Source organism: Schistocerca nitens, chromosome 6 (genome assembly GCF_023898315.1).
Source record: "Schistocerca nitens isolate TAMUIC-IGC-003100 chromosome 6, iqSchNite1.1, whole genome shotgun sequence".
Classification (NCBI taxonomy): Eukaryota; Metazoa; Arthropoda; class Insecta; order Orthoptera; family Acrididae; genus Schistocerca; species Schistocerca nitens.
Window position 1 is genome coordinate 336,664,169 of NC_064619.1, and position 18,186 is coordinate 336,682,354.

At 37.6% G+C, this 18,186-nt stretch overlaps 1 protein-coding gene across 1 annotated transcript in view; it reads right to left on the bottom strand.

Annotated features, from left to right (window-relative positions):
• Positions 1-214: 214 nt before the first annotated feature.
• The window catches only part of LOC126262291 (protein slowmo), a 33,901-nt gene continuing 15,929 nt past the window's right edge, over positions 215-18,186 (bottom strand). Inside the window, exons 3-5 of the mRNA XM_049958815.1 lie at positions 16,879-16,965; positions 9,436-9,609; positions 215-3,397 (exon numbers count right to left, since the gene is read on the bottom strand). Of these exons, the coding sequence (XP_049814772.1) occupies positions 3,155-3,397; positions 9,436-9,609; positions 16,879-16,965 (504 nt within the window). The 3' untranslated portion in view covers positions 215-3,154. The remainder of the gene's footprint in view (positions 3,398-9,435; positions 9,610-16,878; positions 16,966-18,186) is intronic.

Here is an 18,186-nt window from a genome sequence, read left to right on the forward strand (position 1 = left end):
TGTACTACTTAACCACGATATTACTGCAATTGGCCTTTATTGGAAACATGGTGACTACAGCAAAAAAGTACATTTGCGAATAAGGAAAATGCATCACACTGTCAATGCTTTCAATTGTGCACATACTATCAACAGGATTACACATCGACTCATGATAAGTAGACCAAATTGCCCTCAGTACCAGGTGCAATAATATGGTGGTAAACTAAAACAGTTTTAGGTATGTAGTATTTATTTACAAAAATATGTTGGCATGAAAGATATGTAACAAATTCATCACAAATGTATTCCATAACAATGTCATCAGTTACTATCAGACTGAAGTGAAATTTTAAAAGAACACACAGCTGTCAATCCTAAATGGTACGAAATACGTAATTGCTGAACACTAGAAAGCTTTAAATGCAGAATATAGGGCATAAAATGTCATACACTATTACACTCTTCTCTACATTCCTCTGCCGTTTAAGGACATTCTTAACAACACAACACACTTCAGAATTTTTGCATACATCTAATGATATTCTTTTAAATCAGGGTCATTCAGTTTTACACTCATATGTTATTAAATTCAACTTTCTCATAAGATCTGAAACAAATATTTAAGAACCTGTGAAAGCAGTTGATCTGATTAATTAATCACTACGTATTTCTTCAAAATATACCCCACAATTTTTCAATTTGTTTGCAACATGTCTTTGGCTGCTGTTTTACCAAATGTGCTCATTAAACAGCTTGTCAAAATAAAAACTTAAGACTATGTAGATTACTTTAAATTTCATTTAAGGCATTTCAGGACCTTAATTTTTTGTTGTCCATTAGCTGAAATATTACATACACTTATTAACTGTGAATACTGAGGTACCTACTAAGAAAGGTGCAAATTATGAGTAAAACTGATCCAACAATGCACTTTTGTTCAGTCAGAAGCACCTAACGTGTATACGGCACAACTACAGGGCTGTCATTTCTGGAGAAAAGTTGCCATAATCAGAATTACAAAAAGCATATTAAATCATCTTAGTACTTTTATTACCTACTTTTAATGCTGTTTACTTGAACAACAAAACTTAATAAGTCAGATGATCATGTGTGCTGTGATGGCTGTGGAATGGTTAACTCCTACAAAACCATGGACAATACATAAAATCAGTGACTATCAGTACAAATATATGCAACAATAATACTGACTGATCTGTACTTTTAAAAAATACCACAGTTTCCAAATATTTCATCTACTATGAATGGTGGTGCTACTGACTATATCTTAGAGGCAAGTTGTGGGTAGGCGAGACTGACTCAAGTGTAAAAAGAAACTGAAAGCACACATTACCAAATACAAACATAAAATAATCCTCACACTGTTTCTGGCAAACATTTCAGTCTACAACACACAAAGCTCTTTACATCACAATTATTTTAGTCGTACACACACACACACACGCACACACACGCACACACACGCACACACACGCACACACACGCACACACACGCACACACACGCACACACACGCACACACACGCACACACACGCACACACACGCACACACACGCACACACACGCACACACACGCACACACACGCACACACACGCACACACACACGCGCGCGCGCGCGCTCCAAGTAAGTATTTTCACATAGCATGGAAACAATTGCTTAAAAAGAAATGTTACCTGCTGTTGTTTCTAATCATAAAGGTAACAAACATTAACTCACAAACATCTGGAAGATTCATAATATACACTAAAACATTACATACAAACTGATAAAAGCTGATGAGAATTTGACAAATGCTTTTTCAGAAAGTACTCAACAGTCAATGGCGGTAAGGCCTACAATATAGATGAAATTATATTTTGGACACTCATTTATTAACCTCAACTGATAAAATACTTATAAGCAACATAACCACAAGAAAATTACTCAAACCAAAAACCATTACCTTTCACATTAGAACAATGAAAGGCCGGACTGGTGTTCACAAAGTGAACACTTTTCTATGAATTACTTATAAACTTTCTTTTACTCTCAAAATAGTTCTGTGAAACTATAATTATGAATTACCACAATCATTATCCCATTATATCTCATACAATTTGTAGATTTTTTGTGATTAGGGACTCTGCACTCTAGTTGCTCTTTAGTGAGTATTACAATGAACTATAGCCAGACTTTAATTTCTTAGATTTGCATACATGAGAACATTCAGCCAATTAATGTGAAGAAAATACAGCAACAAGGTAAGTAATCACATCTCATAATGCTTCATTGGTGATATTTATCACAATACATGAATATTTTAACTTACAAAGAACCATAGCAATATTTAAGACTATCAATAAAAGTACACTTTTTCCCTTCACAAATGCCTGTTATGATGTCTCTACTGCACCAAGTACACAGTATTTCTTAAGCAAACACACAAAACTTGTGCTGTAAGAAAATTTTACATTTTAACTGCAGTGCATATTTACTTTTCTGTGCATGTCAGCTGTAATAGCAACTTAACACCAGTGAATTCCTGCAATGAACAGAGCATACCTCTGCTGTATCCTCTCTCTGCACAGAACAGTTGCTCACTATTTAAACTTAACAGCAGACAGCAAGGTGCAATACCACTGTTCGTAAAAATTGAGTGAATCATGGCAAGACATCACAATAAGCTTAGTATGCAGTCAGATCACACAGTGATCAGTGCAACATATTACTCCACTCCATTACACAATCAATGAGTAACTGTATGTAATGGTTGTTGATAATCCATTGTAAATAAACTATGGTAAAATATAGGTCCACAAATTTTAAGAGTAATTCTTCTGATAATGTCATTTCTCTATATCAGACTACAACTAACTTATAAAAAAAACTGGACCAGCCAGTTAAATCAGTCTGTCAGCATAAGTTAAAACACAAATTAATCAAGCAACAATAACATTCACACAAATCTCTCACTACAAGAAACATCTATTTCCCACAATTCATTCAATAAGTTACACAAGAAAGACAATATCCTAAAAATACTTTGGAGGGTCTGACAATTTTACACGGTTTAATAAAAATTATTACACTTTACAATATAGCTAACAGACTTGCATCATCTGATTTGGATTACAAAATATCACTACACAAAGTTGTTAAATTTTAATATCAATGCTACAACTTTGGTAGATTTTGATTTGTTCGATTAGGTGCACTTGTTAAGTTGTGTAGATCATCTAGCGATTTCTTAGCAACAGATGAAATATCATCCATAGATTTTCGGGCAGAGCTTGTAATTTCATCAAATGACTTTTTAGTCTGTGCCAGCAAGTCATCTGTGCTCTTCACAGCATTTGAAGCAATTTCCTTTACTTCTGCATCAATTTTACCAATAACCCATTCAATTGCTTGTCTCCCCTAAAAAAAGAAAATCCTCAGATAAGTGAAAATTAACACCAACATTAAAAACAACAATATTGTTAATTTTGTAATTGCTAGGAGTTCCCTCCAAACAAACAAAAAACATAAATCTACATTTGTAATAAGCACTATGCTGGGTGCATTTATGTTTTTATTCGTGGGCAACCATCTGCAAGTCTGTCCAAAATATGACTCGGCACACATTAGATTGTCAGTTTCTAACCTATGTAAGCTGTTACAAACCACAGCCTTGTGGGACATCAAATGAAAATATTTATGTCTACAAAGTCCTGTACAGTTAGTACTACACTAAATACAAAAGACAAAGCAGGTATTAACTAAATTGGAAATGCTGGACCAAGGGGTGCACTAGAAACAAGAAAAAGAGGGAGGGAGGGAGGGAAGGAAGGTGGTGGCGGACTACTATTTTTGATTTTAGGGAAATGCCTATAAAAATTAATTAAATTAGGAAACAAGCAATGAGTCACTACACTGAAGAGCCAGAGAAACTGGTACACCCACCTAATATCGTGTAGGGCTGTCATGAGTATGCAGAACTTGTGCAATACAACGTGGCATGGATTCTACTAATGTCTAAAGCAGTGCTGGAGAGAACTGACACCATGAATCCTGCAGGGCTGCCCATAAATCCATAGGAGTACAAAGGGTTGGAGGTCTCTTCTGAACAGCACATTACAATGCATCCCAAATATGCTCAATGATGTTCCTGTCTGGAGAGTTTGGTGGCCAGCAAATGTGTCTAAACTCAGAAGAGTGTGTCTGGAACCACTATGTAGCAATTCTGGATGTGTGGGGTGTTACATTGTCCTGATAGAATTTCCCAAGTCTATCACAATGCTCAATGGACATAAATAGCTGCACGTGGTCAGACAGGATGCTTACATACGTGTCTCCTGTCACAGTTTTATCTTGACGTTTCAGGGGTCCCATCCCATATCAAACCAAATGCACACATTCCGTAAGCTTGAACAGTCCCCAGCTGACATGCAGGGTTCACGGATTCAGTAGGTTGTCACTATACCTGTACATGTCCGACGAGGCAACATGTTTCCAGTCATCAAAAGTCCAATGTCGGTTTTGATGGACCCAGGTGAGGCGTAAAGCTTTGTGTTTGTGCAGTCATCAAGGGTACATGAGTGGGCCTTCAGATCCGAAAGCCCATACTGATGTTTCATTGAACGGTTCACATGCTGACACTGACGGCCAAGCATGGATATTGCAGCAATTTGTGGAAGGGTTGCACTTCTGTCACACTGAACAATTTTCTTCAGTCGCCATTGGTCCCTTTCTTGCAGGAACTTTTTCTGGCTGCAGTAATGTTTAAGATTTGATGTTTTATTGGATTCCTGATATTGACAGTCCACTCTTGAAATGATCTTGTGGGAAAATCCCCACTTAATCACTACCTCGGAGACGCCACGTCCAATCACTCGTATAACACCACGTTCAAACTCACTTCAATCTGGACAACCTGCCATTGTAGCAGCAGGAACGAATCTAACAACTGCACCAGACCCTTTTTCTCTTATATAGGTGTTGCCGACTGCAGCATCGTGTTCTGCCTATTTCAATATTTCTGTATTTGAATACACATGCCTATACCAGTTTCTTTGGTGCTTCAGTGTACTTCATGGATAGGAAAGCCACTTGGGTTCTCCCTTCAAGAAGAGTCCTAATAGCATTAAGAGACTATGGACATTAATAAGTGGATTCTACTTCTAAAACAAGCTTTTAAGATTTTTCTCTCCTTTTAAACTAACAGAGCCATACATTTACAATTCAAGACCAAGTTTTCCACTTAAGTTGTGACACTTAACAACAATATAAACACTTTACATTCTGTAAAATAAGGGAAAGGTGACCACTCACTACAACTGCAGTATCATTGGTGTGCGTGTGCACCACAAGTTGGTGGTTGTCTTTATGTGTTGTTCCATCCATGAACTTCCATTATTGCTGAACACTTGATATTCTTATGTATTAGGTATGTATTGCTTTATGTACAACACTGACTCCTATATAATAATCTCTGCTTAATTTGTAAGTCTGTTTATTAGGCACCAAGTTTCAAATTATTTGTGGTACTAGTCATTTCTGTGAGACAGTAGTAACTGCAGTACAAAGTTAATATTTCAATGACAACGGGTTCCCCCACTCTGAACTCCATTAGTTGGTTGCATAAGGAAAAACTTGCAGACCAAAATTTAAATGTTTTTCAATCTGTTGCATTTAACTTCTGTTTCACTCCAAGTTTTAGAATATTTATTTCCCAAGACCTTTAATATTATCATCTTAGTTTCTAAAAGTTTTGACCAATGTTTTATTAATACAACTTACTTCTTCCAGAGTTATACCCAACTACTGTTAATGAAATTGCCAGAGGAGTACTGTCTACTTTCTATATTCATTATACTATCTTCACTGTACTGGTGCCATCTTAACAGTGACAAAGTCATCCAGATCCTAACTATTTTGTTAATAACCCCATTTGCATGGCTGCTGACCTGACATCCCCTGAAGATAATCTTCAAGATTTTTATTCTTATTTGCAATCCACATCCTGACTTTACTGGTATTGGTACACACTATTTTGAAAAATGGCTTCCTTAAGAGCCAACATCATCCTTAATGAGTTTTTAATTACACTCATGCTCCAGGATAACCACTTCATACCTGATCAGTCCATATAATTGTCAACATTCTTCAATGACATTTCAAATGCTGCAATTTTCTTCTTTTCCAGTGCTTCCACAGCTCATGGATCTACCATAATGCTGTGCTGCATACAAACTTTCTCATAAATTTTATCTTCACATTATGGCCTTTATTAGATACTAGTACACTTCTTTCGGCCAGGAGTGTTGAATGTATATTAGTCTGCTTTTCAGATCCTCTTCGATTTATCCATCATGTTATTTTACTTCGAAGTTACAGAATTCCTTCACATCATCTATTTTGTGGCCACCAATGTAGATGTTAACTTTATTATTATTCTCATTTTGCCACTCATTATTTTGGTCCTTTTTCAGTTTACTCTCAATCAGTATTCTGTACTCAGACTTCATTCCATTGAACAGATCCAAATTCCTCACTTTCACTGAGGATAGCAATGTTATCAATCGTATCACTGATATCCTTCCACCCTGAATTTTAATCCCACTCCTGTAATTTTTATTTCCACCATTGCTTCTTCAGTGTTTAGAATGGACAGTTTGGGCAAAGGACTGCATCCTTGTCTGACACCCTTTTTAATCTGAATTTAATTCTTAGTTTTTCTTTCTTTCTTACTTTCCCATCTTGGGTTTTCTACATAATTTACTCTTATTTCTTTCAGAATTCCTCAAAACTTTAACCACTTTAACACGTTATCTAGGTCGGCAAATCCAATGCAAGTCTCTGCTTTTCATAAATCTTGCTTTCATATCAACCATAACATCAGAACGGCCTCTAGTGCCTTTAGCTTTTCGGAAACCAAACTGTATTACAGAGCATCTCAACTTTTCCATAATTCCGTATATTATTCCTGTCAGCAACTTTGATATATGAGACCTTAAGCTGATTATAGAAAAGTTCTCACACTTATCTGCCTGTGCTATCTTCAAAATTGTGTGGATGACATTTTTCCGAAAGTCTGACACTACGTCTCCAGTCTGATTCTACACACCAACATGAACAGTTGTTTGGTAGTCACTTCCTCAATGATTTGATGGATTCCAACTGAATATTACCTACCCCCTCTGCCCTATCCAATTTTAAGGATTCAAAAACGGTCTTTCACTGACTAATACTGGAACCCCTACATTTTCCCCATCAACTCCCATTTCTTCTACTTCTACTATCACATCATTAGACAAGTCCACTCCCACAGAGACCTCCAGTGTACTCTTCCCAAAAACCTGCTATTGACATAGCACTCTTAAATGTTAAGTCCTTGCTTTAAATTTCACCGAAGGTTGTTCCGACTTTTCCACATATAGAGTTAGTCTTTCTGACAACTATTTTTCGGTTTCTCACATTTATCCTGCATCTATTTCACCTTTGCTTTCCTCTACTTCCTACTTATTTCATTCTAGCTGACATACTGCTATATTCCTGTCTTTTGCTGAAGATTTTTGTACTAATTTTTATCTGTCCTACTTCTGATTACCACTTTTAGAATGTCCATTTCTCTTCAACTGATATGACTACTGGGCTATCCATTATTGCATATACAGTCATTGAGGACATCAAACACTTCTTTCCACAGTGAGTCTTCTTAAACTCCAGTCTACTGTTCATTGTTATTTAACTGTGATCCACATGCCTATATCTGCCCAGAGTACACCTTACAATTGCACAGCTGATTTGAGAATCAGTCAGAACACAATGTAATCCAGCTTTCACATCCTGTTTCTCTAGGATTTTACCAATTATACAACCACCGCTGATGATTTTTGAATACTGTATTCACACTGTCCTTATCTCATTCCTACTACTGGGCCCATATTCTCCTATAAGTCTATTCTATTCTGTCCCCTATAATTGCATTCCAATTACCTGTGCTTATTAGATTATTATCCTTTAGATCTGAATTATCCCTTCAACATCCTTGTATACTTTCTCTAACCCTTCATCTTCTGCTTGTGACACTGGCATGTATATTTAAACTATTGTTGTGAGTGTTAAGTTTCCTGTCAATTCTGATTAAGACACCCCATCAGTGAACTGTTCACAGAAACACACCCATCCTGCCTTGCTGTCCATAAATTCTACTCCTGTTATATGATTTTCTGGTGCTATTGATATTACTCTATATTTGTGTGGCTGGAAAATTTTCTTATTTTGCTTCACTGATCTCCGAAAGACCAAAACTGAGCCTTTGCATTTCCCTTTTCTGATTTCCTAGCTTCCTTGCCACATTCAGTCTTCCGACATTCCATATTTCAACTCTTTGAATGTTACATTTTGTTGGTTACTCTACCTTTTTCTCATGGTTACCTCCTCCTTGGTTGCACCATCACAGAGCTCTGAATGGGGGACTAATCCAGAATCTTTTGGCAATGGAGATATCATCAAGATCTCTTCCAGTTACAGGTCAATTATTCTATGGGTAAATATCACACATCTTAAAAAAAACTGTGGTTTCCTTTGCATTTTGCATCCTCATGCTATTTATCTCTGCTGATTCTTCAACTCTTAGGGGTGATTTTCCACCCAAAGGGTAATATGGATGGTTGGTTACTTGGGCGATAAGGGGTTGAACAACAAAGTTATCAGTTTCTTTGTGAAGACAGTTGTTCATCGGCAATTAATGGCACCTGCCAGAAACTTGATCATGTTACGGAAGGTGTGATGAATCAAGGCATTGAACGCAATACTGTTGTCAGAGCTGTGATACACCTTAAATAGACGTAAAAGTACATGTGTCAGGCCGTATTATACTTTTGTCAGGCCGTATTATACTCTGAGCACAAAAGGGGCCTCCCAGGGCTCACCTGTGGTGAGAGAAACCCCACTGACATGAGACCCACGTTTGCCATTTACGGACAATGACAGTTACAGAGTAAAGAATGCCTTCTAGCCAGGAAATCAATAATAGCAAAAGTTAGAAGGCAGGAAACCTAATGGAAATCAGTTGGACTGACTATAATAAAACAGTTGCTTTGGAACTGTCTGCTCTTCTGCCATCTCTGACAAAGCCGCTGGTTGACTGAGGCGACTGTACCTGAAGTCTTCAGCTGCCATCACTGATGCTTTTGTTTTCAATTATCCTTGTCCCAAAACCTTTACCCACATATGTGTAGGCCACATATATTGTACAAACACATGCCTGAATCTCTCTCTCTCTCTCTCTCTCTCTCTCTCTCTCTCTCTCTCTCTCTCTCTCTCTCACACACACACACACACACACACACACACACACACACACACACACACACACACGTGGCAAAATTCAAACACAAGAGTCAGGACATTTTGTCGAAGATACTACCCCTTGACACTTTTGTTATAACATTATTGTAAAAGACACTTACCTTCCCAGCATTAAGGGAGATTCTGCTCGTTAAAACATCTTCCACATAGGAATTAAGTGGAACTCCTTGCACAGTGACAACAGCTTCATGTTTCAGTAATGTTTTATTTGGATCTTGTGGATGTGGTACATACATTACAGTCTCATCCACAGCTATATGACGGCAGAATGTGAGCTGCAAAAATATCCAAATTGTAATTCATTTTAACTTTTCTGAAAAAAGATTTTGTGAAGGAGAATTTCAACATAAACAATGTAAATACTTAACTTTAGACCAAACTCACAGTGAAGAATAGAGAAGCAATAAAGCTGACAAACATTCACCTGACTACAAATTCAGTCATTCAATATTCTTAAGCATATTAATTGCAATTCATTTGGTATAATCCAGCTGTATTTTGAATACATAATGAAGTTCAGTCTCACAATCAGATCTATGCTCCAAGGTAAATCCCAGATAAGATGACAACTTGAGATTCACATGCATCACCTTTTTGTTGACTAAAGCAGCATATGATAGCTGAGGTAGAATAATTATGTCATGAGCTGACTGTACTGGGAATCCATGAAAAAACTGGTAAGGTGAGACACGAAGTAGTATAAGAATGGGGAGAATGAGTCAGACACATTAAACACTGAAAACAGGGTATGGCAAAGAGATGCACTCATCTGCCTCATTTATAATGCTGCCCTGGAGAAGGTAGTGGGAGATGCAAACCTTTTTAGCAGGGGGATGATCTTCCATAATCAGTGCCAGAACTTAAGTAGATGACAGTGCCAGGAACTTTAAAGGCAAGGGAGACATTTAACACCCTTGAAGAGACTAGCATGAATGTAGGATTAAATGCCAACTGGTAGAAAAAATACATGGCTGCAGGAAAGGCACACAAGGAGAACATGCCAGCCTCAGTAACAGCGGGAAAATATATCTTTGAGGGAGTTTAGGAGTTTAAGTATGTGGATTCAACAGTCACCTACTAGACAATTCCTATGAAATCCAACAGATTAATGGTAGCCAAAGTCTATTTTGCTCTAATGAGACTTATCAAGGCTCCTCACTGGCACCACCAAGTCACACAAAACACTTATGACAGCAGTGCTGACATGGTTCCAAAACTTGAATTTTAACAGCAACAGACCCTGAAATGGACACATTAGAAAGAAAGCAGCTTTGAGGAATCATTTGCCTAATTTGTCAAAATGGAATATGGAGGAAAAAGACAATTGTGTTGTAAGACTGACCTATCAGAACACTAATGAAATCATCCAAACTGAGGAAGGTTGTACATGTAGTACAGATAAGTGATGCCAAAGTACCCAAAAAGGCATTACAAGAAAATCCAGGACAGCAGGGAGGGAGTGATCAGCCAAGAACCAGGTGGGAGGATCGAGCATCTCCACAAAATAGATTACAGAAATCAGTTTTATCAGGCAGCCAGATTAATGGCAGAAAATTGTTTAATTCTCCATTATGGCGTGGTATGTTAAAAATGTGTGTATTCGTGCTGCTATGCAGTGTTCTACAGAGGGGTCCAAAAAATGTATCCACTGTTTAAAAGTCCATAACTGGTAAACTAACTGACAGTTGTCTCACCTTTGGTAGTGTAATAGTTTGTAGTTCCAGCAATCGCCACACAAGCGATGTATTGCGTTGTTTTGTTTTGTCAGATTACAGTCGCCACAGTGTTCTGTTCTTAGTTACACCTAGTTACTCGAGTAAACATGGCTGGCGCAAGGCTTACATTCGATGAAAGGAAGTCAGTTTTGAAGTGGTATTTTAGGTATGAAAACATTAATGAGGTTCAATGGCAATGGCGAAATGAGCATCAAACAGAGCCACCAACACATTTAACAATTCGTCGCATTCGAGAAATTTTGAGCCGAAGGCTGCGTTCAAGATGTACACAAACAATGATCTGCACGACCTGTAACAACAACAAGTCCAGCTAATTTCCATCGTGTGTTACAATTCACTCGCTCACCACAGAAGTCAGAGACATTGTGCCCGTGAAACTGGAGTGAGTCGCTCAAGTGTTCGGTGAATTTTGAAGACAGCAAAGTGGAAGTGCTACATCCCACGATTGCTACATACAATGAATGAGGACGACCCAGATCATAGAATGGAGTACTGCGAGTGGTTTACTAATATGGTGCGCAACGATGAAGAGTTTACAGAGATGATGGTATGCTCTGATGAGACACAGTTCAAAGTCAATGGTACAGTAAATCGCCACAATTGCATCTACTGGGCCACTGAAAATTCGAATGTCCATGTAGACAAAGCCGTGAATTTGCCAGGAGTAAATGTGTGGTGTGGGTTGTCTTACCGGGGCTTGATTGGGCCATTCTTCTTTGAAGGCACAGTTACCGGTGAGGTGTACCTTCGAAAGCTTCAGACATCCATTTTACCTGCCATCCGAGACTTGTATGGAGACGGAAGAGTTTACTTTCAACAAGATGGTGCCCCAGCCCACTACCAAAATCGTGTTAGGGCGTATCTCGACGAAAATCTACCAGGAAGATGGATAGGCCGTAGAGGTGCTGTGGAGTATCCACCACGTTCCACATACCTAACTCCTCTGGAGTTTTACCTGTGGGGAACACTAAAGGACGTAGTTTATCCAAAAAAGCCACGCACAATGGATGAACTTTGAGAATCCATTGCACATTCATGTACAAATATTCAACTGAACATGTTGCAGTCAGTAGTTCGTGCTGCAGTTTGGTGGTATCGTTTGTGTGTGGATGTTAATGGTGACCATTTCGAACACCTACAGTGAAATCTTAAAGTTGCACTTTAAGCTACACTTTCACCAAAGATGAGACAGCTCCATCAATTAGTTTGCCTGTTACGGACTTTTAAACAGTCTATAGATTTTTTGGACCCCTCTGTATTTAAATTGCCATATATCGTGCTGTATTCACTTTAAAAATGTGAGAAAATACCACTGTGCAATCGATAAGTCGCACCATGGTCTCTAACAGAACATCTTTGCCTTAGGAAGACATGGTTCGCACAGATCAGAGCCACAAAGGCAGTGACACTGAGACCGGTAAGGTGAAACAGCTCACTAAGGGTGAAGCAGCCAAGCTGGAACCTTGCAGCAAGGCTACAATTTTTCTTTTGGTGGGACTTGGGTGAAATCTGCCTAGTTGCTAGAGCAAGCACAGTGTTACTTCTAGCTCATCAAAATTGTTGAGGTGTTAACTGGCCAATTTCCCAACTGAGTAAGTACTAGATTTATTTACTTAATTGCGTTTATGCAAGTGTGGCTCACCCAACTGCATGGTTATTAATATTACACCTTGTATTCACTGTTGGTTTTGAAGTGGCCAACCAGTAAGGGATTTAAGATCTTTTCATTCATGAAGTTTGAGTATTTGTGCCATTCAGGACAGAATATTTGACACCAATTTTGTCTAGTTATTTCTTCTGCATGTCTTGCACACCACTGGTATCCAGCAGTATAGTTTCTTTTTTTTCCCATATTGTGCTGTTTTCATGGAGCATACTTGCTTTTATTGTATTGCTACAGCTTTTATTATTACCTTTACTTCATTTGCTATTGGTCAATGTGATACAGTTTTACAATTAAAGTTATTCTGCTTTTTAGCAGTCAGTGCAACTGGAGGTGTTTTTTCAATAGATGTTTGGATTTAACTTAACTGTGTTCTGTTAAAATAGGGAGAACATTCACAAAACAATGTTTAAATCTCCTATTGCCCTGTCTTTCCTACCAAAACACAGCCTGTCGCAGGTACTGTGTACCACCCACAAAAGTATGTACTGTATTATGGCTTACATAAATCACACTTTTTCACATTAATTTGATTACGAGAGCAAATGAAAAGTGCTGCGCACACACACACGCACACCTTTACTTTCTTCTCTGAAGTCCTCACACCTGGAGAAGTATTCAGACCATAATTTTCAATTTCTTCTGTAACCATTCAGCTGACAAGACTTCAATTGCAATTACAGCACATAGATATCTGGCCACAATTTTCCTTCCTTTATATAATGTGTAAGAGGTCAGCACCATTCTTGGCATTATGATGAATGGATAATTTCTTCACTAACACAGATTCTCCTCCCATCCTAATAGGCATACAGACTTACATCACAGAGGTTTTTTCCCTTGGCTCTTGCCTTGGCACTTTTTTTCCTTTGCCCTTCAAACCACTAGACTTCATTCGACTTTGGACCCAGTCTCTCCCAGATGAGCGCATATTAGGTGGTGGTGGTGGTGGTGGTGGTTAGTGTTTAACGTCCCGTCGACAACGAGGTCATTAGAGACGGAGCGCAAGCTCGGGTTAGGGAAGGACTGGAAAGGAAATCGGCCGTGCCCTTTCAAAGGAACCTTCCCAGCATTTGCCTGAAACGATTTAGGGAAATCACAGAAAGCCTAAATCAGGATGGCGGGAGACGGGATTGAACCGTTGTCCTCCCGAATGCGAGTCCAGTGTGCTAACCACTGCGCCACCTCGCTCGGTAAGAGCGCGTATTAATGTTTAACCTTAACGAGATGTACGCAAACATCGCAGTACCCACATCCTGCGACACCTCACCTCACTGTAGTGATAACTAACCCTTATGCAGAGATGGCAGTAGACCACCTTTCGATTTGGCCATTATGCCGGTGTGGGCATGAAGGGGCTCCACCTCTTAAAAAAACACAATGTCAGATGTGTGTATTCTATACATGTACTAGCTGTACTGGTGTTTCTTTCTTTTTACCAAATTTTATTTTTGAATTCAATGTCACCAGCACTAACTTTACTTAACAGAAAGAACAGGGTCCACTGGGATTTTTTCCTCTCTCGGTATGCACATGCTAGTATCAGAACTGACATGTTTTCCCAGATTTTCCATATTTCTTTTTAAATTGGTCTGATAAATATTTTCTGTTTTTCTTACAGTGCTAGTAATATATGAATCTATTGTAAAGGATTTCTACAAGTGGTGCTGAAAAAGAAGTTGTCCACACAGCTACAATAGCACTTTTTCAAATAATTGCCTCAACACAACAACTTCTGAACAACACAGTAACCTAAGCCACATCTTGCAATCTTATTCTTATCTTCTTCACTTTTGGCACCTCTAAGTACAAAACCGAAGACAATAGTGAGTTAGGGAGTCACAAATCGTCCGTCATTTAATTTTTCCATCAGTGGTGCTGTTTGGCAAATACTCTTAACACGGCAGTATGATATTTAGTACCCAATAGAATTTCATCAACCATAAGCTGTTCTTGAGGTGTGTAATGATGAATAAATATATTATTGGCATGATCAATGAATGACTGGTATCTGATACACAGGTCAATTAGGATGGCGAGTTGCTAGACTCCTCACTACGAACAAGATGAAAGAACTTCATTATATGCTTAAAATGGCGAGCAGAAAGCATTTGACCAAACCACGGAAATGCCGAAGATTATTTTGCGCTCCATTATGGGAGCACTGTAAGCCTTCTGTTTGAGTCCCATATTTAATACACAAGCTATAAAAACTTCTTAGCTCTTATTGACTCGTTTTTCGATTTTTATAAGGGCTGGAAAAAGTAGCAGCATATTTAGTTATGCCCGTAAATTGCCTAGCTGAGCCATTACTTTCAGTTAGAGTAAGCTGCAGAATGTTGCATTATAAAATAAATTGAAATAATCACTGAAGATCCTACTGGCATTACATACTTTGGTTCAAGCAGCTCATGAAATGAATGTGGTAATGGGTGTATTGTTTTAGATGCAATTACTTTAACATATTACTTTAGTATACTGCACATCTTCCCCTTTGTCTTCACTTTCATTAACAATATCACCAAGAACATCACTACCACTTTCTGAAACATTGCTTCTTTTGTTAAAACACTGGATCACTAGCACATTCCAACAGTTCACAAATTTTATTGCCATTAAGTGACCTACTTTGGGCCAGTATAGGATGTCTTCTTGACAAAAAATCAGAGATGGGAAAAAAAATAAACTAAACATTAATTTCAAATAATACAAAGAACATTAAGTAACAGTACTGTACAAAAACTAGAACACAGAATGCAAATACAGAATGCAAACAAGTATTGCGAAGCATGCCAACAAACAAAGCAGTAGCAGAATAATCTATAACCAATATTTCACGATACGACGCTCATATCTGAACAGCCATCAACCTATACAAAGACTGAAGCAGTGAGCATTAATCTGCACCAACACCATCTAGTGGCAAATTCTGTAAGCTACACGAGAAAACAGTTGCAACTAATCAACACCCTGACAGTAAAGGGTGACAGGTGTTATGACATTCAAAAGGCAGAAAAAAAAGAAAAAATCCAACAGACATTTTCCAACACCATAAACTGGGACAACACACAGAGTGTTACAAATGTTTCCAATACATTGTGTTGAATGGCATCAATTTCATGATAAATGTACATGTTAGACAACATCTTTCTGAGGGGAATAGAGAGATCCAAAAGCAGTAAATCAAAATGCAGTGAAGGCTGATAGCCAGAAATAATACCCTGTTCACATTTAGTATTCAACCAGTGCCATATATAATCAGCTATATACAGAAAACTGCCCACCAACAAGACTTCAGAGCTTCACTTTATGTACATATTTTCTGTAGTCTTATTATCTGTAATACACAAATTTTTGTCACAGTAAGGCCATAATGTTTTGTTTTTTATATATAAATGTGAAGTGTAATGTACAAAACATATATTCACCGAAGATACAAAGCAAGTATACTCCAATTATTAGTATTTCACATATATACAAAAATCCAATATCCATGTTGACACAATATCCACGTTGACACAAATGATCCTTTACAGAAGATCAATGGTTAGAAAGAGCACATACAGCTTGTCTCTTGTAATCATATAACTAACACACTTTCACCTAATGAGCATATGGATAGTCTTGGGCCACATTTATTGACACTAGAGAGGAATTTAATGCATTAGTATTTTTAAACTAAGTTTAATGCAAACTTCACACACTAATTTTGAAACATCTACAACATCACAATGAGTGATTGTTCAGACTAGAGACTAACACTTTCTGTAATTATCTGGCTTCTCTGTGCTTTTCAGTTTATCAAATCCATCAGTGAAGAGGAAAAAGTTGTTGCTTTAAAGTTACTGTGTAGAGTTTAAGTGCGTTGGCAATTTGTATAATTTTTCATCCAACCAACATATGAAATATACTCTAAATAGTTGCCCATAGGTCTTACAACAGATGTTTTGCTTGACAAATTAGCAGTTCCTATTTTCTAACTACATCACTCTTTCTTGCTGTTGTGAAGTAGCAGTGGATAAGCACTTCTGTGTACATCCTTCTACTGCTCTTAAACACACAACCACTCAAACAACATTATTGCTTAAACATATTGAAAAATATTTAACTGTTTCCTCTTAAAAACTGAATGCACATATACTTACATTTCTTGATTTCAGTGTCATATGTCTTGCACTTGGATTAACTTGAGAATATTCACTGGCATAACACACATTTGGATTCCCAAATATCTGTAATAAAAACAAACTTTGGTAACATACAGAAAGTTCTTTATTGAGTTCATCCAGAGAATGGTGATATGGCAGTGCATAATAAATTGAAACAATGAAGTGACAGCAATTTGTGGTGCAGATATGAGAATGAGAGAAGTTCTTAAATCTTCCATCTTGAGAAATATGGAAGTGTTTTGCTTTCCTGCACAATTTTGTTGTGTTAACACCAATCACAACATATGCACTTAAACATTCAAAAATCGAGAATAGAAACATTAGTTACTGGCTGGTTGAGGCACTAATCACTGGAGCTGTGCTCAGACTTGTTTAAAACAATGACTTGCACTCTGATTTCCTTAACAGCATCTTTACATTTTAAAGTGTAACACACTTCATGCGATGATGTAAGGGCACCAATAATGGTATGCTTTCAGTTCTGCCAAGCTGTTTGTTTTGTGCATCAAATGGAAAAAACAGCTTAGTAGAACATCCAGAAGCATATCATTATTCAATCATACCAAGAAAGTCTGATAGATCACCAAGGGAAGAAGTAGTTTTATTTATAAATTTACACAACTCGTGAGCATAGAGATAAGGCACTTATTACAAACACTGTTACTGATGCAAACATGGTGTCAGACAACTGATAGATTTTAGACAAAAAGAAGCTAATTATGTTGTATACTTAAATTGGCTGATGTCAAAAACAGGACACACCCACTTTCAAATTGCTTCGACACTTCAACCTCAACATGGTAAGTGTAACTAGGAAACTGAAGCTGGTAGTTTAACAAAAATATCATTTGGGTCTGTTTAAGTGACCTAGGTTGGAACAATTCCATGGGCACTAATAAATTTGTCCAATGTGGACTATTTAAAAATATGCGTAAAAAAGATTTACACCTTTTTTCAAGTGCTAAGATTAGATATCAGTATCACATTTAACTGCTGCACAATTCCCCATTTAAATTATGTTCAAACATAACTCCAGACAATCCAAAGACAATGTAAGTAACAATCATGTTAACACATTCCAAGTAAGGCTTTAACACATTATGAAGTGCCAAAAACCAGTGCCATCTCTTATAAAAAAAAATGTTTCTTAATGCAACTGCAACAGCTATAGGAAGCTCAGTAGTAAGTACAGCCTTACTAACACTTATATGCATACAACAGATAAGAATTTATCAGTGTATGTTACCTACTACAGGATTAAAAGCAGTTTTGAGCTTGTGATCA